Source organism: Pristis pectinata, chromosome 5 (assembly GCF_009764475.1).
Source record: "Pristis pectinata isolate sPriPec2 chromosome 5, sPriPec2.1.pri, whole genome shotgun sequence".
NCBI lineage: Eukaryota > Metazoa > Chordata > Chondrichthyes > Rhinopristiformes > Pristidae > Pristis > Pristis pectinata.
In genome coordinates, this window is record NC_067409.1 from 33,803,153 (window position 1) to 33,827,994 (window position 24,842).

The 24,842-nt window shown below is 39.0% G+C and overlaps 1 protein-coding gene across 1 annotated transcript in view; it reads right to left on the reverse strand.

Moving 5' to 3' along the window:
• Nucleotides 1–10,981: 10,981 nt before the first annotated feature.
• The window catches only part of malrd1 (MAM and LDL receptor class A domain containing 1), a 198,322-nt gene continuing 184,461 nt past the window's right edge, over nt 10,982–24,842 (reverse strand). Inside the window, exons 28-30 of the mRNA XM_052016179.1 lie at nt 15,670–15,748; nt 12,194–12,259; nt 10,982–11,065 (exon numbers count right to left, since the gene is read on the reverse strand). Coding sequence (XP_051872139.1) covers nt 10,982–11,065; nt 12,194–12,259; nt 15,670–15,748 — 229 coding nt within the window. The remainder of the gene's footprint in view (nt 11,066–12,193; nt 12,260–15,669; nt 15,749–24,842) is intronic.

Sequence of the window (24,842 nt, forward strand, 5' to 3'; positions counted from 1 at the left end):
TCGCCACCCTATCAACCTTAGACACCACTTTCAGTGAACTATGCACTTGCAATCCTAGGTCCCGCTGTTCACCTAACACTTTTTATCTGTTTAAGTCAATCAGGTCTGTGTCAAACAGGTAAGTGTTTGTCAGTGGAATTATAACTGCATTTAAAAATATAGTTTGTGATACTACTGCATTGTGCAATTAGAACAATTCCTTTCCCTTTCAGTATTTTTAAATCACATGAAAAATAATTACATGACACAGAAGTTCAGAGAGAAATTGCTAAAAAAGAATAATCTTTAAACTACATTGGTTTGGGATTAAAGACTAGTGAGTTGTGCAAATCATAATGTCAACAACAACTTGTATTGACAATGTATCTTTAAAAGAAAGATATTCGAAGTTAACTGACAGAGAAGCACAAGGAAAATGTATGCCATGCCAAAAGTTTTGGGTATATGATTTTAACTGTAGGAGAAAGAAGTGATAATGGGGAATGTCTTCGGACTGGAATTCCAGAAAGTAGGGACCAAGCAGTTGATTGCAGGTTGTCAAGGGCAGGATGATGAAAGGGGCATGAACAAAGAGGCAGAGACAGGGGAATGAAGTGTGGGGAGTTGGGTGGGGGGATATAAAGGTAGAAGATATAGTAAATGTTAAGTTCAAGGCATAGTATTTTAAAAGTGATATTATATATGTTGGGGAGCTTATGCAGATCAACAGGAGCAGGAAATATTGTAGCACTAAATGACTGAGGTAATATTTTGCACAAGTTGAAATATATGGCAGGTGGAAAACAGAAAGCCAACAAGAATTGTGTTCAAATAGCCAAGTTTGAGGTGTAGCTGGCAAGCATTTCAGGGATAATACATAGGCAATGTTGCAGAAATGTAAGTAATCAGCCACTGTAATGGAGGAAACATGCAGCTTATAACAGCAATTGTCCTGCTGACAGGAATTCATTGCAGCTGATGGTAAGTATTAAAACTGAACATACTTGCTGGAAGACACAAGAAACTGCAGATGCTGGAATCTGGAGCAACAAATAATCCGCCGGAGGAACTATGGGGTCGAGCAGCATCTGTAGGAGGAAAGGAATTGTCGGCTTTTCACGTTGAAACCCTGCATCAGGACTACTAGCTGGAATGTTGGTTATTACACATTAAAATTTAATAAGTGATATTATACCAGGAAAATTGAAATTCTATCTAAACTTCCAAACTGAATTACTAAATTGACAAATGTGCCAGTTGAAATTAAAGCAGTCAGGAGCATAATTGTATGTGGAAGTGTCTACAGTTGTTTAAACATATATCTATTGGGAAGAAACTAAACCCAAACTTGTTTTGTTCCATTTCAACAATGATTCAGCAGTCTATGAATGAGACTGTTCCAGCCACAACAATATAGAAGAATATTCCAGCAGCAAACTGCTTGTTTACAGATTCAGCTATCTCCTCTGTTTTCAGCAGTTTGAGCAGTTTTAACAATTTAACAGGCACAATAAACAATCATTTCTGATTAACAGGCAGTTGCATATTAACCATTTTATTTATTCCTTTAGCTGATGAAATTACTAAATTATCTGTTGACAATAAATATGCCCTGCCATTTCATGCATTCAAGGACAAATATTTTGAATGTCACATTTAACAGAATTTAACCTTTGTCAAACAAGTGAAAAAGGCCTTGTAATTAAAAGCAAATCCCATGCAGTATTGGTCTTATGTTCAAAGTACAGACTGATTAACCACTAGGGCATCTTTATCCATACATTGCATAGACTGTGTCAGGGTCTGCAAAGAATTAACAGACCCAAGTTTAGAATTGATTCATTGTTTGTGCAGACAGTACAAAAGTGTACGGGTAGCCATTTAAGGTAGTCTACATGAACATACTGCCTGAAACGCTGGAGAGTATCTGACATTCTTATCATCAATAATTTAAAATCAATGCATTATAAATGTAAGAAATTTATTGTGTTATTAACTAAATGATCACTGCTTGTTAAAACTGATGAGATTTGGACATACTCCATGTGATCTTCATGTCACTCGTTAAGTATTAAGAGCCCTAAACTGTCCTAAGGTGATTAAATCCATGTATCGTTAATTATTTTCAATTACCAATCTGTTTATATTTTTTGCTTTCTCTCTCACTAGTACATTAAGGTGATATTCAATATTTTTCCAATATAAGCATCTATGCCAAGGCTTGATAAAATAAACAGTTAATAATAATTTATTCATTCCCATCCATGTTTGTGTACATGTTATGTGCATTAACAGGGCAGGTGTCAGTTGAAACACTCAGCCTTTGGGGTCCCAGGGCAGGAATAACACAGTTTATTGCAGAATAAGGCTTAACCTTCCATACTCCAATAATATGTTTTTATTCTGATTCAGACACACAGTCCCACTGCACCAGTGTGTTTATTTCACGTCTTACACTGGCAATCTTCTGAGTGATAATTTACTGGCAATTTGTGAGAAACTATAAGAAGCTCTGTTGTACAATCTCACTTGCTGAAGATTCACTTCAACTGGAACTGGTCTGTATCAACTCCAAGTTAGTTTATGTTTATTATAGAAAAAGGGGGCATTTATCCCATAAAGATGGTCTTAAACCTGGGTGCTAAATGTGCTCTAAGATGAGGCATGAAATTGCTATGGATTCCAGTCAGTATATCCTTCATATTTGGCCACTTCATGGAATCACAAGGGAAGGAAGATAATTAGCTTAATGAATTTTTTTTCGTCGGTTGTGTCATTATAAATTCCACTGGCAATTTGAAGAACAGGCTTATACTTATTAAGAATATATACCACAATCTGGGAAGCAAGGGATATAACTTCTTCATTATTATTCCATAGGAACATTGTCACCCACATTCTGCTTAAGTAGGTTCTACAATAGTAGGGATCACTGGACAGGTTTGAGATGGGTCATCCATTTGGCATTTCTAGCTGAAGCTTGTTGCAAACATTTTGAGAGTCAACCCTTCAGTACACGTGAAATATAAAACAATATCCACACTGTTTAGAATTACTTAAAATATTTCTGTAATATTTCATATAGATTTTTAAAATTATGTAAATATTGTAAGCTTATTCTTGAAATTGCCGGTGGAATTTAGACGGAATGAACGCAGGAAAAGAAACTTGAACCTTTTTTTTTAACAAATTTGAAAGCAGGTGCACCAAATGATTTCACTTAAATCAGCACAAAAGAAGCCATTTTGACCATCAAGCCTATTCCAGATCATGTTTCTCCAATAACTCTTTCATACAATGGCATTTAAATTTGAAATTATGTGTGCACTTTCAATACTTTCCATTTTTATACCACGTTTAATAAATCAAAACTTTAATGAAGCAATCTGAATCCATTGTATTGCTGAAGCACATCAGGGATCACATTTACTTCGGAGGCTTGTGAACAAGGAAAGTATGTTTCTGGTGAAAAATGTGACAGAAGCTTCTTTCAACTTCTCTTGATCAGCCACTAGACAAGCTGGTAAGGTCAGAATGTTGCTGTGCACAGAGGTCTCCACTTCAGAGAGAGTGAAAGGATCCTCAGTGTGTGTCCTGGAATATTTCTGGTTCATTATTACAATTGGGAAAAATGTCATTTTTCTTTTTTTTTGGCAGCATCTTTAGTCATTGCTTCCAGGGTGTAACTCATGGAATAATCACCCATAGTAGCATACATGCATTTAAATACCATGAATGTGAAGATTTTCTCCCATGATAATGTCATTTATACTTCCAGATGTGATTTGCTCTCAATTTTGCATGCATTCCAGGCCAAGGAAAGAGCTGGGCACAGGTACAAATTTAAATGATTCAAAGCCAAAGATTTAGCAAATGAGCTTTTGCATTTGGCACCAGAAAAAATGCTCTCTACTTAGATTCTTGCACCAGAGCCCGGATTGCTTCCTACCCTGACAATGAGATAAATTAGAACTGAGAACAACATCATCTTACATATCTGAAGAGCTTTATTACCAAATGAAACTAATGTGCACAACCTTTATTTTCTGCTGAAAAATACATTGAAAAAAATATGTAAAGAGATCCTGAAACAACCTGCATGTATCTTTATTAGATTAATTGTCAGATTCTTGTTAGACATGACAATCATTGTTTACTTTTGTTTCTGCAGTTGAAAAGATATATATCAAAATCTCAGGTATATAATAAGTAACATTGTCACCTTCCATTCTGCTTAAGTAGGTTGTCTTCAATGAGAAAGTTTTGAACTCTGCTATAATTAGCAGATGCATGTCTGTGGACAAATTTCCTCTGTACCTGAAAATCAAGTAACTGCAGATGCTAAAAATCTGAAATAAAAACAAGGGAAGGTGTATCTGGAAGATATATTGTATCCTCCATCCCTTTCAATGTTTCAAAGGGACCATGCACTTCGCAACTCCCTGGGTCATTTTTCCATCTCCACCAACAACTCCCCTTCTTTCTGCACTTCCCCATGCTACATCTGGGCATGTTGTAGCCTTCCAGACTCAATATCGAATTGTACAGCTTTCTGGTAACTTGCTGTCTTTCTCTGTATCAGAACTGGTCATTTCTGGTCCACTTGTGATATTAGCTCAGATTTTCTCTCTCCATTTGCACAGCCTGACCTGCTGGGTATATCCTTCAGCCTTGTGCTTCACAACTTCTAAGCTCCTTTATTTGTGTTTTCTAAATTCTGTTACTTCTATCTCATGATCTGAACACTGTTTAAACACTGTGGTTTTCCAAAATTTGTTCATCAGGACTGATGCACTTGGTTAGTGGGAACACTGCTCAACAGACATTACTTGGTCAGATCTTATATACTGACCCCATATACCGAAGCTTTTCTCAACACTACAATGCTAGGTGGCCTTTACCACTTCCTGCATCATCTTAGGAAAGAATTCCCACTAGGGATCCCATTTTACATGACCAGGAAGGAGGCTTTAAAGCAACCTTTCCCTCAACGTCAACAAAACAAAAGAGCTGGTCATTGACTTCAGGAAAGAGGGCGGTGTACATGCACCTGTCTACATCAATGGTGCTGAGGTCGAGAGGGTTGAGAGCTTCAAGTTCCTGGGGGTGAACATCACCAACAGCCTGTCCTGGTCAAATCACGGCTAAGAAAACTCACCAGCGCCTCTACTTCCTCAGGAGGCGAAAGAAATTTGGTTTGTCTCCTTTGACTCTCAACAACTTTTACTGATGCACCATAGAAAGCATCCTGTCTGGATGTATCACGGCTTGGAATGGCAACTGCTCTGCCCAGGACCGCAAGAAACTGCAGAGAGTTGTGGACACAGCCCTGTGCATCACGGACACCAGCCTCCCCTCCTTGGACTCTGTCTTTACCTCTCGTTGTCTTGGTGAAGCAGCCAGCATAATCAAAGACCCCACCCACACGGGACATTCCCTTCTCTCCTCTTCCATCGGGTAGAAGATACAGGAGCCTGAGGGCATGTACCACCAGACTTAAGGACAGCTTCTACCCCACTGTGATAAGACTATTGAATGGTTTGTTTATACAATGAGATGGACTATGACCTCACAATCTACCTTGTTGTGACCTTGCACCTTATTGCACTGCACTTTCTCTGTAGCTGTGACACTTTACTCTGTACTGTTACTGTTTTTTTTTACCTGTACTACATCAATGCACTTTGTACTAACTCAATGTAACTGCACTGTGTAATGAATTGACCTGTACAATCGGTTTGTAAGGCAAGCTTTTCACTGTACCTCGGTACAAGTGACAATAATAAACCAATACCAATATAGATTAATTAGGCAGCACCTGAGGACATAAAGAGTCTGCAGAGGAATGGATATAAATTGGTTAAATAAGTGGGCACGAAGTTGGAAGATGGAGTATTGTATGGGACAATATAAGGCTATCCACTTTGGAAATAAATGTTTAAAAGCAAACTGTTATTTAAATGGTGTAATGCTATAAAATGACCCGGGGGCCCTAGTGCTTAAAACACAAAAGGTTTGCATGAAGGAACACCAGGTTCTTAGGAAAGCTAACAGAATATTGCAAAGGGCATGGAGTATAAAAGAAGGGAAGTTTTGATGAGACTTTACATGGTATTGGTAAGACTGTACCTGCAGTATTGCATTCAGTTTTAGCCTCTATATTTAAGGGAGGATATACTTGCTTGGGAAGCAGTGCAGAGAAAGTTCACTGGGTTGATTTTCTTGAGATGGAGTTCTTTCTTGAGATAATTCAGCATGTGGGCAAAGGGATGAAGGGGTCGACATATGAAGAAAGGTTAAGCAAATTGGGTCTCTATTCATTACGGTATAGAAGAATGAAACATGCAAGGTTCTGACAGGGATTGATCGTGGATGCTGAGAAAATAATTCCCTATCTAGAAGTAAGGGGCACAGTTTCAGAATAAGGAGTCACCCATTTGAGATAAAGATGAGGATGATTTTCTTTTCTATGACAGTGTTGACTCTTTGGAATTGTCTACCTCTGAGAGCTATGGAGGTGAAACCATTGACTATATTCAGGGTGGAGATTGATGGATATTTGAATACAAGGGAGTCAAGGGGACTGGGGTGAGAGAGGGAAAATGGTCTTGACACCAAAATTGGACCAGCCATGACCATATTATATGATGGAGCAGGCTTGATGGGCTGAATAGCCTATTCTTGCACCAATTTCTTATGTTTTAATGAATATTCATCCAGGAGAAAGCAGGAGTAGAGATATATGGTCTGAGACCATTTCCGGGAAGCTCTGTCTCAAGAATTTATGGTTCAGTCATAAATCTCTGAAGGACCTCTGTTTATTTCTGTAGTCAGATCTGACTGTGACAGAGAAAGTGATGGCTGCTTTTAATCTTCATGCCATAGATTCATTCCAGAATACAACATTGGACATTTGTCAGGTGTACTGAACACTCTTCCATGCGTAAGTTATGGGTGATCTTTTGTTGGGCAGTGCAGTTTCTACAATACAACAATGTTACAACACAGACAAATGAGAAACCCATCATTTTTTTCTTTTCAGGATTTCCTGAAGCCTCAATACCTCCAGGGCTGTCGATTGCATCCATATATCATTGCCCCTAATGTCAGCCCTATGTACATCTGAATGATAACAACCACCATTCCCTAAATGCAATGTTTATTTTCAATGTTGCATACTGCTTCCTTCAGATTAATTCATGTCAGGACATAATGGGAGCTGTTATGCTTCATCAGATGAGTGATTCAGTTCCAATCTCAATAGCAGAGACTACAGTGAGGCTCCTGGATGATTTGTGAATCTTTTTTATCCAGGGCTCATGGTATCCACTTGCATAAATGCATTCTCGCCCATGCATTAAAGGCAAGGGTGAGAACTGAGCAAGCAATTGGCAGCTCAGAAGAATGGTTCCAGTGCCTGGAAGTGCCCAGAACTGCCATGCAGTAAGTGCAAGCACAGTTCTGTTAATTGTGGTATTGTGCAGTGTGTCTGAGGAAAAGGCTGATGAAAAATGACCAAGAGTATGTCAGAAAACCTGGTGCTGGTGTTGTAGTGTTTGATAAAGGTTGGCAATAAGTTGTTGGACAGCTCAGACACAGGCTGCTTTGATATTCTTTTCAGATCAATAGAGTATTAACTGGAAATCAGTCATCCCTACAACTGGTTATCATATTCTGAAATTAAAAACATTACCTAATCCAGATTCTCAGCCAAGAAACACAAACAATGAACATTCCTTTCATGAAAGGTTTCACTGATTTATTCCAAATATCATTTTGAATCTGATACCAAAGGTGTTACAAATTTTCAGTTCTAATAGTTTGGTCCCAATCTTCTCAGGAATGGTTGTGGTATTGGTGATGTGTGTCTCTATGGTGGGGTGGGGTGGGGGGGTGGTGGAACTTGTGAGGGGCATGGGAAGGAGGGAGAGGTAGAATATATGGGAGTCTGGAATCTCATGGAAAACCTGTAAGCATATTAAGTGGACCATTCAATATCTTTTCAACACAGCTACCTCTTTATCATTTTGCTCTTGTGTTTCCAGTCCAGTCAGTGGCAATAGACTGGACGAGCAGCTGCATGACACGATCATGGTTCCTGGATTGAATAGGGCAATGCAAAGATGCAAGTTGAAAGTGTTTGAGTTCAAGAGAAGGAAGGAGGAAATTGAGGAATGGAAATGAGAATGTGAGATGGTTATTCTTCATCACTCTCTGGGTGTGGTTTTCCCTCCTTCCACAACATCAGTGAAAGACAAAGAAACGAAGGTGGTCTCCAGGGGTCCCACAGCTCACAAGTGTGGACAATGCTGGAGATGTGCAGAGTGTTGGTGTGCCTGCCCATCAGAGCTACGCCACTCGCCAGCTACCTGGGAACATAATTAGACATCCGACAGTCAGTGAACTGAGACCGTGTCCCTATGGCAAATCTGCCATTACATGGTGGAGATTTCTTCAACAGTAACCTGATAGACTTTGACATCTAAATGATATAGCTCAAGAGCTTCCCACAGAAGCAGCAAAGATCTGAATGTCTCACCTCCAACTCTACTGAAGCTAAGGTGCTGCACTGTGAAACAGCATTAAGAACATAAAGATTAAAGCTTTATAGTTTCTGGACATGTGCTTATGGCTGTCTTAGTTATCATCATGTTATTAAGTTCCTGTTCTTTTCTTGAAGTGGTAAATATTTTTTTTTCTGGCTGCTTTTCATCTTTCCCATTCTTGTTTGCTGGCAGGCTGGGATTTTTACATTATTTGATGATCACAGGGAAGATAGGAATTGATGGTGACCAATTGGAGGTGCAGGTGAGGGCGGGGGTGATGTCTGCAAGGGCTGCTTTAGCTTATGCCATTGGGGTGGAAAGGCATGGTTGAATTGGGAATGTTGGGGAAGGTTGGGGTTCTATTGTCTGTGGGTGTGAAATGAGCCACTAGTGGAATGTTAGTAAACAGAATCAGCAGATATCCAGCAAATACCCAACTCATCCACACCCACCAGTGGCCACTCTTCTGTATTAACCCCATCACCAAGCATTTGGCCTACAGCCCTCTATGCCTAAATGATTCAAGTGTTCATCTAGACAAATGTTGTCAGTGACCCAGCTTCAACCACTCTATGAAACAGTACATGCCAGGTACTTACAGTCTCTGGATGAAGAAGGTCCCCCTCATATCCCACCTGAATCTCTTCCCCGTTATCCTAAACCCATGTTCTCTAGTTTTCTCTGTCATGGGGAAAAGTTTCCTGTAGTCTACCCTGTTTATACCTCTCATAATTTTATATACCTCAGTTATGTCTCCTTTTAACCTCTCCACTCCAGGGAGAAAAGACCTTGCTTCTCAGCCTCTCCTCTTACCTGAACAATTCCACTGTAGGCAACATCCTGGTGAATTTCCTCAGTACCCTCTCTAACACTGTCACATGCTTCCTCTCCCTTGGTAACCAGAAATACACCCAATACTACAGCTGAAGTCTGACCAAGGTCTTATAAAGTTGGAGCATAACATCCCTACTTCTGTATTTGATGCCCTGATTAATGAAGGCCAGTATCCCATATGCCTTCCTTACCACATTGTCCACCTACGTGGACTTGTACTCTGAGGTCCCAAAGACCCTACCATTCATGATGTATGTCCTAACCTCTTTACTGCTCCCAAAATGCATCACATTTATTTGGATTAAACTCTATCTGCCATTTTTTAGCCACTTCACCAAAGCATCGATATCCCTCTGTAGCCTAAGACTACCTTCCGCACTATCAACAATTGCACCAATCTTCACGCCATCCACGAACTTGCTGATCTTGACCCCCACATCCACATCCAAGTCATTCGTGTATATTACAAACAACAAGGGTCCCAGCACCAATCCTCGTGGGACACCACTAGTCACAGGCATCCAATCTCATAAATAACTCTCTACCATCATCCTTTGTCTCCTATTTTGGTACCAGTCTGTCTACTTGCCCTGGATCCCATGGGCCTAAACTTTTGAACCAATGTCCCAGGTGGGACCTTGTCAAAGGCTTTACTAAAGTCCATGTAAATCACATTTACTGCCCATCGATGCAACTTGTTATCTTTTCAAAGAGTTCAATCAAATTGGTCAGACAGGATCTGCCCTTGACCAATCCATGGTGCCTGTCTTTGATTAGTCCCTGCCCTTCAAAGTTATCATTAATCCTCTCCCTCTGAATTTTTTCCAGTATCTTCCACACCACTGATGTTAGGCTCACAGGTCTATAGTTACCAGATTTTTCCCTGCTGCCTTTCATGAAATGCGGGACCATGTTATCGTCCAGTTATCTGGTACCTTACTAGTGTCCGATGAAGCTTTAAAAACCTCAGCCAGAGCCCCAGCAATCTCTTCCCTTGCCTCCTGTAGCAGCCTGGGATAAACCTCATTCAGTCCTGGGGATTTATCCAACTTTAAGCCTACCAAGGCATCAAATCCCTCCTCTTTATTTATGGAGAGCTGAAGTAGACTTTCACCTACCCATTACTAATTTCTCTAGTTACAAGGAGTGTTTCCTTTGTGAATAGCAATGGAAAACACTCATTTAGAACCTCACCTACACCACTCTGTTGTCACTAATGGTTCCTACTTTTCCCCTGATTATTCTTTTGCCCTTAATATGCTTATAAAACATCTTAAGATTTACCTCAATCTTATCTGCCAGTGATTTCTCGTGACCCCTCTTTGCCTTTCTGATTTCCTTTTTAAGTGCCTCCCTACATTTTTAATACTCTATACAGGCCTCACCAGTCATATGCTCCCTATTTTCTCTTTATCACACTCTCAATATCCCTCAACATTCTTCAACATCCAGGGTTCCCTATATTTGTTATCCCTGGCTTTTACCCTTACAGGAACATGTTGGCCTTGAATTTGAACCTTGCAACAATGTATGCATCCTGGGAAGGACCGAAGACCACTACTGCTGCATTGACCTCTTTGCTTTCCTCCTTCTTGGGCTCTTCAACCTCCTAAGAGGATCTACTACTGTGACTCGGACATCCTGTATGCATGAATTTCATGTTCTGCAATGCCACCTGCAGAATAGGCCTCCAGATCTGTCGGGATCTGCAAGGAGTTTTAAATCATGTCTAAGAGTATGCAACAGGAGCTTCAGAAAAAAGAAAGTAGAGGCAGTATAGATAAAGAAGGAAGGGGCACTTTCAATAAAAGACAGAACACATTGAGTATTGCTAATATTGAACACAAGGTTATCCGAGTAGGTGTTACGATAGAAAAGTAAGTAAGCTGAGATGGCAGTATTGAAAATGTACAAAAACACAGAATTGGTGCCAAGGAGCTGTTGTCACATCAATGGGACACCTTAAATGACAATGTGATCTGATACATTGCAGTAAATTGTAGAACTATGCTGATTTTGTAAGAATGCTATCCAATCAGCTTCACCTTGAATACATTTAACCATATAATTTTTCAGAAGTGAGCCTTTTGACAGTTTTATGTTACTCTAGCTCCAACTTAATGTTGTATTCTGTATATACCACAGCACATTGTCCTTTTTGCTCACATTAAACATGACATCAATTCAATTTATGATCACCAAGGGAAGTCTTTAAATTCAATATAATTAAATAGTCAGAGTTTCTGCTGTACATATGGGCACAAAACATAGTTCCTCTATTTAATGATTTCAAGTAGAAAAGTTTCCAAAAGTTTAGAGAACTTTAAGAAATGTTGACATTTAATAGAACAGACATTTCTCCGTTATCAGCAAGGCAATCACTTTACGTTATTGTAGTAAGAATCATTCAAGAAACATCTCTGCTTTAACCTAGTGCCGAGATTAATAATGTTTGAGGCAACCATGTATATTTTTTAAGTATTTCTGGAATTCAAAGTTCCAGAAATTCCTTCTGCTGGTGGCTTCCAGTTCTCCGATTTACCATCATACAAAGGATTGGAAAAGGAAGTGAGTGCATTTGATACCTTGGAAAACACCTGTTCAAAATGAACAAAAGACAATCTGTTATCGCTAAGCTATGTAATCTTTTCTTCTATAAGCTACTTTTCACTTGCAATATTTCTAGTCAACTACAGAGAATTTCCTGTCATCTGTGTTTCAGAGCAGATCACTTAACAATAATACTGAATATTATTACTGATCCTTAAAATCATAAATTTCATTTACCATGACTGGGTAGAGCTAGTATTATCAATTGCTGGACCTAATCTTACCTTACATGGAGTTTGCCAGGGGTAAACACTGATAGCTGGGCATGTCAAACTCTCCCCCATTATAAACTGAAAAATAAAGCACAGTGGCATTGGCACTGCTTTGTAAAAATAAAGCACAATAGCATTGGCACAAGCATTCTACAACACCAGACAGTTTCACACTGAGAACTGTCAGGAAAACAAACACCACAGAACATGTTGACTAATTACATTTTTATTGATGAAAACTGAGCAACTCCCAGGATACCAGGCATACAGAAAGAAACATTTGTCTCATGAATTAGTAAACTATAACCATGACTTTCTTTTTGGTGGGGGTGAGAGACGGGGATGGGTTCCAGGTATTCTGCCAGTTTTAATTAATGTTGTCTGTATCTTGTGGGTATTGATGAAATGGAAGGATAAACAGATATTCTTTTGTCACCTCGATACACTCAGTGATATTCATACAGCATGCTTTATCCTCAGGGACCCTTTGCTTCGGTTTTCTCCCTTCTTCTGAAGGCATAGGCACCTACTGGACTGCTCTTTCTCAAGTTGCTGACAGCTTTCCACTACCAAGAGATACCAATAACGATGTGCATCAATAAATAGATTGGAGGGAAGGTGAGCACATTTAATTCTTAACTGTGTGTGGCAGGATTCTGGAACCAACTTCTAGCAATAGTGTTAGAGGTATAAACCACCTTTACATTTACAAAGTATTCAGATGAACACTCAATGTGCAGTAATCGATGAGGCTGTAGGTCATTACTTGGGAAGTGGATTGGGCTGGTTACCTATTTCTTCAGCTCCCGTAGACATAATTGGTTGCATCTGTGCTATACATTTTTATGACTGCATATGACTTTTGTGAATATGGAAGCCTCCAGAGTTGTTGTCACCTGCTGAATGGGCACAGATGGAGTCCCAGCAAACACTTACCTTGGTCTCAAAGACTATCAGGCAAAGATTAAAGGATGGTGATCAGAAGTAGGAAGCCAAATTAATCTTTATTTTTCCCTAAACTAGTGTCACAGCAAGGATGACTAGTGGAGTTCCAGAAGCAGAATCAGAAGGAAGCAAAAGCTTCAAACCTAAGAAATCTGATTCAAAGGTTGAAATCAGACCTACAGCAAATCATGGGGTCATAGAGCACAGAAAGGGGCCCTTCAGCCCGCTGACTGTCAAGTACCCACCAAAACTAATCTGATGTTTTATCTGGACCACATTCCCATCAATTCCCTCCAAATTCTACCACTCACCTACATGCTGTGGACAATTTACAGACACCAATTAACCTACCAACCCAGATATCTTTGGCATATGGGAGGAAACTAGAGCACCTGGGGAAAACTCACTCAGTCACAGGGAGAACGAGGAAACTCCATTGAGACAGCACTTGAGTTCAGGGTTGCTGGAGCTGTGAGACAGCAACTCTACTCACTACACCACCGTGCTGTTCAGGGTCTGTAGTGATACTGAAAACTGCTACTGTATTCACCTCAGGAACCTTTCACTACAAAGTACTGCAATTGATTTAGCAGAACTTATCATTGAAAATCATTGTTTATTTTAAATATTGAGTTCAGTTGAGATAATTAGCAGGTGAACTGTCCTGCTGAAGTACCAAGACCAATACTTTGAACCAGGATCAATATATATGATGGTCTTTGGGTTAAATGTCTATCTGTAACATTGCTCACGCTGTCAATGATCCACTTAACACAGAAATTACAATGTCCTGTTTTTTAGCAAATTAGACAACTAATTTAAAACAAAATCTGTAGAGAGGAATTTCAGCAAACAAAAGACTAGTTATTTAAAAATAGTATTTATAATTAATTCTCAACCAGTTCTTCAAAAATATTTCAAAAAATCAGGAGAAAACTGCATGGATCATCCTGGGTGCCTTGGTGCTGGTTGATGGGTTACTTGGCTCCTGGAAATTACCTTAATATAGCTGAGTGACAGGAGAATCAGAGGGAGTTAATAGGCGTATAAGACAGCATAGGTTACAGGAAAGTAAATGGGGGGATGGGACAGATAGATTTGCTCTGAGAGCAGGCATTGACATGATGGGCCGAATGGCCTCTTTCTAAGTCATATGGAAACATGAAGTAAGTATGGAAATATTGAAAAATATAAGAGGCCCCAAATTTCCCTGTGGCATAGCGTGCTATGCATAAAATCGGTGCAAGGTATTTGCTGGGACGGGAAAGTCAGGAAAGCCAGAAATTCTAGATATCCACGTGAAGTCAAGCAAATAAGATTTCCTAATGGGGTTCAGGCTGGCAGAACTTCCAACCACTCAATATATTGAACTGATATCACAGAACATTCATGCTATAATTCAATTGAGGCCACCTGTTGTACAGTCATCTCACTTCCACCCAGTTTTATTTGGAATTCCCTCATTAAACCAGTTGTCTTTCCTCCTGGAAGTGCCTCTGAAAATGAAGGTTTAGGTCATCTGTCCTAATATCTTTTTGATATGCCTCTGTGGTAAGTTTTGTCTGATTGACCTTCTGTTGGACACTTTACTACATTAAAGGTGCTACATAAAGCAGCTATTTCTGCCAAGCTCATTAGATTGAAGACCAATGAATTGTTGCCTACATTTTTTTTCAGTTGCCTTCTTATCATAGGGAGTTACCATCTAGGGAGCTTGAACTTTTAATAGGGTTCCACTAACCTCTTCCCCACTGGCCATTTGGCACATCCACCACATCTCACTGAACTGGTAGATACTCAAAATGTTACCATACTGGCATTGGTGTCTTCTAAAACATGTTAACCAGATCAGCCAACACTAACCCTGGAAGAAACAGAGAGGCTCAATGATTGCAAAAGGAAATTGGATAGGCACTTGAAGGAGTTAAATTAAAAGGGCTGAGTTGGGAAGTGGGACTTACTAAGTGGCTCTACAGAGAGCCTACATTGACTTGATGAGCTCAATGGCATTTTTCTCTGCTGTTATAACTGTTATTATCTTGTTGAGTCCTGAGCAGTGTCATATTTCATTATAATTTAGGCCATTCAACTCATTGAGTCTATGCCAGCTCTCAGAACAATCTCACTAATCCCATTCTCCCAATTATTTCTCTGTAACCTATTGTCTTGCGCATATTATTATTACCCCCTTATTATTCCACCACCGATTTACACTACAGGCTATCTACAGTAGCCAATTAACCTACCAACTAGCACACCTTTGAGATTTGGGAGGAAACTGGAGCGCCCGCAGGAAACCCATTCAGTCACAGGGAGAACTTGCAAACTCCACACAGGCAGCATCTAAGGTCAGAACTGAATGTGAATACCTGCAGTGCCACTGTGCATGGCTTTTATGTTTCACTACAATAGTAGACATGAAGGAGCCCTGAAGGTTTTTGGACTTCCAAAATTGAATGTAATGTTATTTCTTACAGAAAAAAACATACAATTTTATCAGCTGTATGAAATGGATGAAAGAGCTCTTGTGAAGTGATACCCACCTCTGCTGACAGATTTGTGCTGTGATCGCCGTACAGAATATTGGATATTGAATCACATTTCGTTGCTGACATTGGTTTCCTTTAATTAAAAAAAAATCAATTACAAATGATACCCTTCAATATTGTTATTCCCCAAATTTAGGTACACTTCGAGTGTACACAATGTATTCAATGTATACTCATTTCATACATTGGCAATATATACAGCTTTATTTGCACACCTCTTTTAAAATACCTATTTAGTAAAAAATTGTTGGGTTTTCCAAATAAGTAGATTGCTAATTGTGTATATTATAAGCAATATGTCGCGCTTTTTGCCTGTACCGTTATTGTCTGCCACAAGAAATTGTCACAACTAGGTAAATGCATTTCAAGGTAAATAAAACATCCATTTGTTTTCTAGCTACATGGGCTGCAGGCTTATGAACAAGTCCAATGGAATATGTTTCAAACTGATGATGTTACATGTTTCATCACAGTATTATTTGGAATAATTTTACCATCACAGAAGTGCCATCAATTTTGTATGACTATCATTCAACTAAACAGTTTGCCAATTAGGAATTCAGCATCTAAAATAATCAGGAGGAATAGCTTAATGTTTTTTAACTTGCAGGTATGCTTAAAGACCCTAAAGATGTGTATCTGCATCCCTGTGTGCATATATGCGTGTGTACTTATGAGTGCTGTAGTGAGACCATTATCAGCCAACCTAACTCCAGACAATGCTACAAATTGATAATGGTGGAATGGATGGTGAATTAACTGAGCTTACTGGAGATAAAAAAGACTGCAGATACTGGAATCTGGAGCAACAAACAATCTGCCGGAAGAACTCAATGATATGAACATTGAATTTTCCAATTTAAACTAATCCTCATCTCCAGTGTGTGAATTAAGTAATTAACATTCAAAAGAAAAAAATTAAAACATGTATTTAAATTTTATGATGTATAATGAAAAGACATTATGGATAATATTGTGAAGGAACGTATCCAGTTTTACATGTTGAAAACTAGAATGATTATTGTCAGAAATGACTCATCAACTTGGGTTCATATTCATCTTGCATGTGGTGAGTCCACCCTTGGGTGTGGATGTTTTGTGGTTTTGGAAAGGGAACAGTTGATGGCAACATTAGAAAAACACAGATGTGTTTCCTTTAAAATTTCTGAACCACTTGCAAGTCAAAACTACAGGGCTATATTCACCTACAAAACATTTCTCAACTTCAACAACTCAAATACTCCAACAAAAATTGACAAACCTCAGGGAGCCTTATTAAGGAACAAAATGGTTAATCAGAAATATCAGAATATTTACATTTATTTTTTACATTTTATAAGGCTTTATTTGATAAACTCTGAATCAAATGATCCTTCACAGTCCCAGAAATAATGAAAGCTGCAGTGGTTTTGGCAGGATTTCTAGTTCATCAACTTTTATTCTTATTATAAATGAGATGTCCCCTTTTATTCTCTGAGTGCCTGTCAGAGAACTCATAAAACCTAAGTTATGATGTGTTATAATGGACTGGATCATGACCTGAATGGATCTTGTATAGATGTGAGATCCAGTTGCTATTCTGCTTGTGCAACTTGTATTTAAATTTGGGTTGTTTTGCCATGAAAACTAATTACAGCAAGATTCTCAATGTGTTGTGGAACTTGTAAATCAGCCATGCGGTACTATATACTGAGTACCATTTATCCCATCAATACTCCTGTTTACAGTTTCACGATCCGGTTTCTCTCTTCCTTATAGAATCTATCATACCATCTAATGGATCATAAATGAGAAGAATTCTCCCCTCCCTCTCTCCCTCTCACCACACACATTCTACAAAGCAGTGGAAATGTAGTAGAGATTCCATAAAACTTCAGAATGTATTAATTTATTAAATATATAATAAGGTAATTATCAGATCAGAAGTGGGAATGTTGATTAAAGGGCCATTTATAGACTGGAATAATCAAATATCCAATGACAGAAAATTAAACAGCTTCTGGACGGATGAGCAGATGCTTCTTGAAGGAAAGAGGGTCTTTTCTTCTACATTTTGGTATTGGTATTGGTTTATTATTGTCACTTGTATCGAGCTACGGTGAAAAACTTGTCTTTCAAAAGGTATGTTTTGATGGAGGATCTTCATCCTGAAATGTCAACTCTGTTTCTCTTTCCACAGATGCTGCCTGACATTCTGAGTCTTGGTTAAATTAAACTGACGTCATGTGGGGAGTCTTGTTCCAGACTTGTGCAAGGAACCCAGTTGCAATAACCTCGAGGAGTGGGCAATGGGCTATTGGCAGAGGGCCAGGGAATGGGGGAAAATAGGGATAATTAGATCTTGGTTTGATGGGGTAGAACAAAATGAGAATTCAAAATGAGAGTCAGGAACATTGGGGCAGGGTGCAGCCAGAGTATTGGATCTATTTGAATGGGAGGTGACATTGAAGCTTGGTTCATGATTGGATGGTAGTGCATCGGTGATGTGAGCACATGTTGGCAGAAGGGCAGAGGTCATGGACAATTAAAAATTTACTTAGCACTTTGTATTGGAATTAAGTAAATAATTCTTAAAATTTACAAATGTTACCATAAAAATATTGATCATAGAAAATTTACAGTACTCATTTGACCCATCAAATCTGTAATTGTCAAAGAAGAGCTACCCAGACTAATTCCATCTTCCAGCACGTGATCCATGGAGGCAGTCCAAAAGAGATTCACTAGCCTAACTGCTGGGATAAGATGTTTGTCCTATCACAAGCGACTAAAGAAATTAGATCTATATTCTATGGAGTTTAGAAGAACGAGGGGTGATCTTGTTGAAACATATAAGATCCGAAGGGGGCATGACTGGGTACATGTTATGATGTTTCTGGTAAGTGTCTTGAACGAGGGGCCATAGCTGTAAGATAAGGTGTGTGGTAACACCTTCTCACAGAGGACAGTGAATGTCTGGAATTCTCTGCCGTGGAGGGTTGTGGAGGTTAGATCAATGGTGGTATTTGAGAGGAGGTAGATAAAGTTTTGAAAGATCATTGAATTGAGGGTTATGGCGAACTTGTGGCCTACTTTTGCTTCTATTGTCCTGTATTCCTGCACTTTGGCAGGTCATGGCTTTTTATGTACACATGCAGGCACTTTTGAAATGTGATGAGGTATTTTGCCTCTGTCGCTAAGGCAGTGAATTCCAGACCCCTTACCCTAACACATATTCCCATCTACGTGATTCCAATCTACATATCTACATATTCCAATCTTTCTGCATCTCTCTCATCCTTGTACCAATTACTTGAAATCTATTCCCCCCCCACCTCAATTTTGCCCCTCAGCTGCAATAAGTAGTTCTTGCTGTTTACCCTGTCTAGGCCCCTCATAATTTTATATACCTCAGTTAAGTCTCTCTCAGCCCTGTTCCAAAGAAAACCCGCCCAGTTTAACCAATTCTCCTTTTAGTTAAAGCTTTCCAGTCCTGACAACATCCTTGTAAACCCTTCTCTGCAATCCTCTTCACTGCAATACATCTTTCCTGTAATATGGCAAGCTGAACTGTGGTCCATCTAGTGTTGTATACTCTATGCTTTGGAAAGGAAAGCTTCTGACATGATATAGATCATATGAAAAGTTGGGCAGAGCATTGGCGGCTGGAATTTAATCCCAACAACTGTGAGGTGATGCCCTTTGGAAAGTCAGATAGGGGTAGGACATATATAATAAATGATAGAGCATTAAGGAGTGTTGATGAACAGAGAAACTTGGTGGTCCAAGTCCATAGCTCCCTAAAGTGCCAAATGGATAGATAGGGGGGTGAAGAAGGCATATGGCATGCTTGCCCTTATAGTTTGGGACATAGAATATAAGAGTTGTGATGTTATGTTGCAACTATACAAAACACTAGTTAGACCATACTTGGAGGCTTGTGTTTAGTTCTGGTTGCCACACTACAGGAAGGATGTGATTTGTTGGGAGAGAGTGCAGCAGAATTTCACTAGGTTGTTGCCTGGATTGGAGGAAAGATTGGATAAACTGGACTTGTTTACCCTGGAGCAAAGAAGGCTGAAGGGTGACCTGATAGAAGTGTATAAGATTATGAGAGGCATAGGTAGTCAAAATCATTTTTTCATGGTAGGGGTATCAAAAACAAGAGGTCAGAGGTTTAAGGTGAGAGGAAGGAGTTTGAAAGGAGATCTGAGAGGTAGTTATTTTTTGCAGAGGGTGGTTAATATCTGGAACGCACTGCCAGAGGAGGTGGTGGAAAGAGATATAATTACTACATTTAAGAGGCATTTGGACAGACACCAAAAGGCAAGGAATATAAATATATGGTTCTAATGCAGGCAAATAGGATTAGGAAACATGGGTAAAAATGTCGGCATGGAAGTGGTGGGCCATAGGGCCTATTTCTGTGCTGTGCAACTCTATGACTATAGCTGAAGCCTTTTAACCACTGTAGCTACCTGTCCTGCTGCCTTTAAGGATGTCTGCACATACACAACAAAGTCCTTCCCTTCCTCCACACTTCTCAATATCCTCACATTTATTGTGCATTCCCTTGTTATGTGTATCTTCTTAAATGCATTCCTTAAATATCAAAGAGGGGGATATAGTTCACATTGAGGAACAATGCAACATAATATAAAATACTTCAGGAAACCTGCGGACAGAGTAAGTCAATGGCATATTAATTAATTTATATTAGATGATGCAACTTAGTAGGAGAAACAGTAAAGTCACTTTTACCCTCGAAAATAATAATGTTGTGAACAAATCATTAAATCCAGCATTTTACAGAAGGGAAGAATTAAGAGTTTATTATGAATGGCTGAACAGGGTAGGTGTGCACCTGTGGGATAAACTGGGGCCATGATTACAAGTTTGTTATTTATTAATTCGACGGGGGAATTTCTTTACTCAGAATTTGGAACTCACTGCAACAGAAAGTGGTTCAAGCAAGTAGTTTAGGTGTTTTGAAAAGGAAACCAATCAACTATACCAGGAAAAAAATGTAGGCAGAAAGGCTGAAAAGTTAGGTAAAATGGGAAGAGATTCACACAGACTCTAAACACCAGCACAGACGAGCTGGGCCAAAAGGCCTATTTGATGCATGAATGAAGCAGCATTCATGGATGTGTTGGGTGTTGCTTTGTTTTGATCACACTGCTTCTCTCACCCTACACTCCCTGCTGAGATACAGGAACTGGTTTATGGATTAAAAATGGTTCAATGAGTTATTTCTCTCTTTACCAAACACTAATAAAGGTGATAAATCTTCTTTATTGGAAAATCCTTATACTATCAGGTGGATTCAATGTTATTATGATAGGAAACAATAGTGGGTTAGTATTGTTCTTAGTCTCTGAAAACATAAAAGGACATTTCCTGCACTAGGATTATGAGTGGAATTTGTAATCACAATTCCCCTTCCTTACCCAATAATTTTGGCTGGTCAATTGTAGCATTCCTTCCTCTCCAACTCATCTGAAACCAAATAGCATGCAAGTTGCCAATCAAAACTTGAAGCCTCCCTGACCTATACTAGTCAGTCATTGATGATAAATACACTGTTAACTCTTTTACTTTCTCAAAGTTTTTCAAATAACAATGATCAGGTATGCACATGCAGGGAAAACCCATCGAAAAGCTCCATTTGTGATCCTCCCAGCTGCCTGGTACATTCTCAGCACTCTAACTTAAAACTCACAGGGATATCAGTCTAGTTAATTGAATCCATTATTACTTGTTTTTTTAATGCATAACATTCTCATAAAAAGTGACTTAACTCAGATTAGGTCACACTAGTGATCATTTTGGGTGAAATCATGTGGTTGGGAAATTAGCCCTGGTACTTGCACGTACATGTCACCTTAGCATGTGTGACATTTAACTGGCTTCAAATGCATACCTATTGACATCTCTAAATCATACACCATGCTTTTTCTTCCTAGATTGGAGCTTTTAGGTGCAACCTGTGAATTCCACTGAACACGTGCAGTGCACCTAGGTGTATTTTTGCATTTCTATTTAAAGTGACACTCATTAGGCAGCCTGAGAAGTCATTGCAGGCTGTTTAAATACCTTCCAATTTCAGAATGTGGTGGGGGAGTTTAATTCAGTGGGTGTACAGCCAATAGCATTCCATTAGCAACCTTTCTAATTGAGCCATGGCAAGGTCTTCGATAAAGTCAGCAGTTGCCACACTAGAGCCTCTTACGTTTGTACAAAGAAGGATTTTATTTACCCTGAATGAGGACACTTTCAACAGTACTCATCTATTCAGAATAATTTATATGAGAAGAAACAAATAATATAAACACAAAGAATTATAACGGTTTTCAGAAAGATTACACGTTCTAGTCTCTTTCCCATATCAGTAATCTTATTTTGAAGTCCTAGTGCTACAAGCCAGTGTCTCCTATGTAGCTGCGGTTTGGCAACCGGAAGACTGCTCCTTTTCATTGTGTATGCGCAGATATTGATGATAGCCCATGAGAAGCTCTTTCCTTGTTTTCACTGTACCTCAGTACACGTGACAATAATAAACCAATTTACCCTGAATGGATTGGAACCCAGGACCAATTGTAGGAGTGGTCAGGGATGGTTGGCTATGGGGCACCCCTATAGGTGCCTGAGAGGTGGGGTGGGAGATGACTTTGTAATCTCATGAGGGGAGACATTAGGGCCTGAACTAGATGACCTGTTAAGAACCTGGGAAGACAAAGGTGCAACAGTCTACTGGCACTGAGACTGCGCAATCAGTGTTTCAGGCTCAAGATCTGGAGCTGCGTCAGTTGACTGTCCACACAGGTGTCCATATTCCATTTTTCCATATGACATGTCTTAGCTCTTCTGCTCAGAACCAGCTCTTAGCACAGTCTGAGCTCACATTATGAGAAGGGGAGGACACATCCCTGCTCCTGCAGAAGAAAGATGAGTTTTCATATGTTGAACCTCTGCTTGTGGATAGGAACTCTCTGCTGGTGGAAGACAGCTAGTTGCTCACATGTGTACTTCCAAACACTCTGAGAACCTGCCCTCAATTTCTACTCTCTGTTTCTTCCATTCCAACCAGTTCTCAGGGAAGCTTGCTGACATTTTCCCTGATACCCATTAATCATCTCAATAACATTCAGTGCAATGTGTTGACAAAGGCATTCTGAACATCCATGTACATCACATCCAATGCGTTCTCTCATCCATCTTTCTCTAAAAAAAACTCATTTAAGTTTGCCAAGCACAATCTTCCTTTCTAAATTCTCTGTTGACTGCTTCTAATTACTTTCTTTCCATTTAGATAATTAATAATTTCATCCTTAATTAAAGAATCCAACCTGTTCCTCTGTCACAGATGTTAAACTAAATTCCCTATACTTATCTAGATTAACGCTCTTTATTTTTTGAAAATAGTTATTATCTTCATCTTGCACTCCTTCATCACACATTTACTGTTACTGGCTCCCCCTTGATCCTTGGATGTACTTTGTTACACCAATGTCTTGATTGTGTGTCCATGCACTTAAATAACTCTTTGCTTGCTACTTATTTACTTTAATTTCAAACAATTGCATAATTTCACTCAGTTTGCAATTTATCTCATCCCTAATATTTCTTTTATAATCACTGAAGCAAAGTAATTTCCACTTATTTTCCACTAATTTATGATCTTCTCCCCTTAGGCTTCCAACCTTACAATTGATAATTTGTTCTTAATTGACATATTTGTAGAAGCATATGTGGTAACACATCAATAAAAGTGAATCTTAATCTCTTTTATTCTGTTCTTCAGCAGTGTTGCTACTTCTTCTTTCTAACCTGTTTGGTACCCCTTAAAAATTATGCTTGATATATTTATTTTCCACTTCAGAGCAGTTTGCAGATTTTTGTTAATCATTGATATTTCTATTTCCTTGATGTAAAAGCTGTGACAGGGAAATTAATAATGGGAGTATAAGGAAATAGCAGAGATGTTATGCAATATTTTGTATCTGATTTCAAATAGAAATCACTAAAACGGTATTAAAGATAATAGGCAGCCAAGGGGTAACAAAGAGTGAGAAACTAAAAACAATTTAAAAAAAAGTACTATCTAAACCAATGGGATCTAAGGCTGATAAAACCCCTGAACACGGTTATAGTCAGACTTCAAAACTCCCAGGATTCTGGAAAAGTTCCAGTAGAAAGATGACAGCAAATACAGCACTGCTCCTTCAAAATAGTTTAAAAAAAGAGAAATTGTGTTTAATGTAATAAAGTTTTTGGGGGATGTAAACAACAGGTTGGATAATCAGGGAGCCAGTAAATATCATGTATTTGAATTTCCAGAAGGTTTTTGATGAGGTGCCACATGAGCACATATTCCAAAATATAAGGGTTCTTGCTGATTATCATATCGCTAACATTCCACAACACAATGGTTTATGGGATTGGTGTAATCTACTCATTTGGAAAGGGAATTGGTTAACGGTCAGAAATCAGAGTAGGGATAAAAGATCCAGATGAAGGTTCTGAGTGTAATCTTGACAAGATTGTAGATGATACAAAGATAGGTGGAAGTCATGGGAAAGACATAAAAACGTCTGCAATGGAATTAGACAGGTTAAGTAAGTGGGCAAAAGGAGGGTGTTCAGAGAGATGCAGATGTCCTCATACAAGAAAGACAGTTATTCTGTGGTAAATAAGAAGGTAAATGGACAATTGGTTTTTCCTGTTGGTCACTCAAAGAACTCCAATAAATTCATTAATGAAGGGAAATAAGTACAAAGATAAGGAAATCTTGCCGCGTCTATACAGATCTCTGAAATACAGTCATGAGTGTAAGTAACAAGTTTCTTGCTGATATGGTCATATCGCTAACATTGCTGATTTACCTGTTTGCACTGATTTGCAGGCCATTTTCATTGGTATACCACACTGGCCTGTACGGGCTTAATTTCACATCTTTGGTACACTATACAATATTCAGAAGCAGGTCAATGAGGTTCACTGAATTTATCTCTGGGATGGTGATATGCTTGGGGGTGGAGTTGTTGACTTATGAGGAAAGGTTGAGCAGAATGAGAGGTGATCTGATGGAGTGCACCTAGGAGGTGTAGTCACAAGATGAAGAAATGACCTCTTCAGCCAGACATTAGGTGGAATATTTTCTGAGGGTCATGAATCTTCAGAATTCT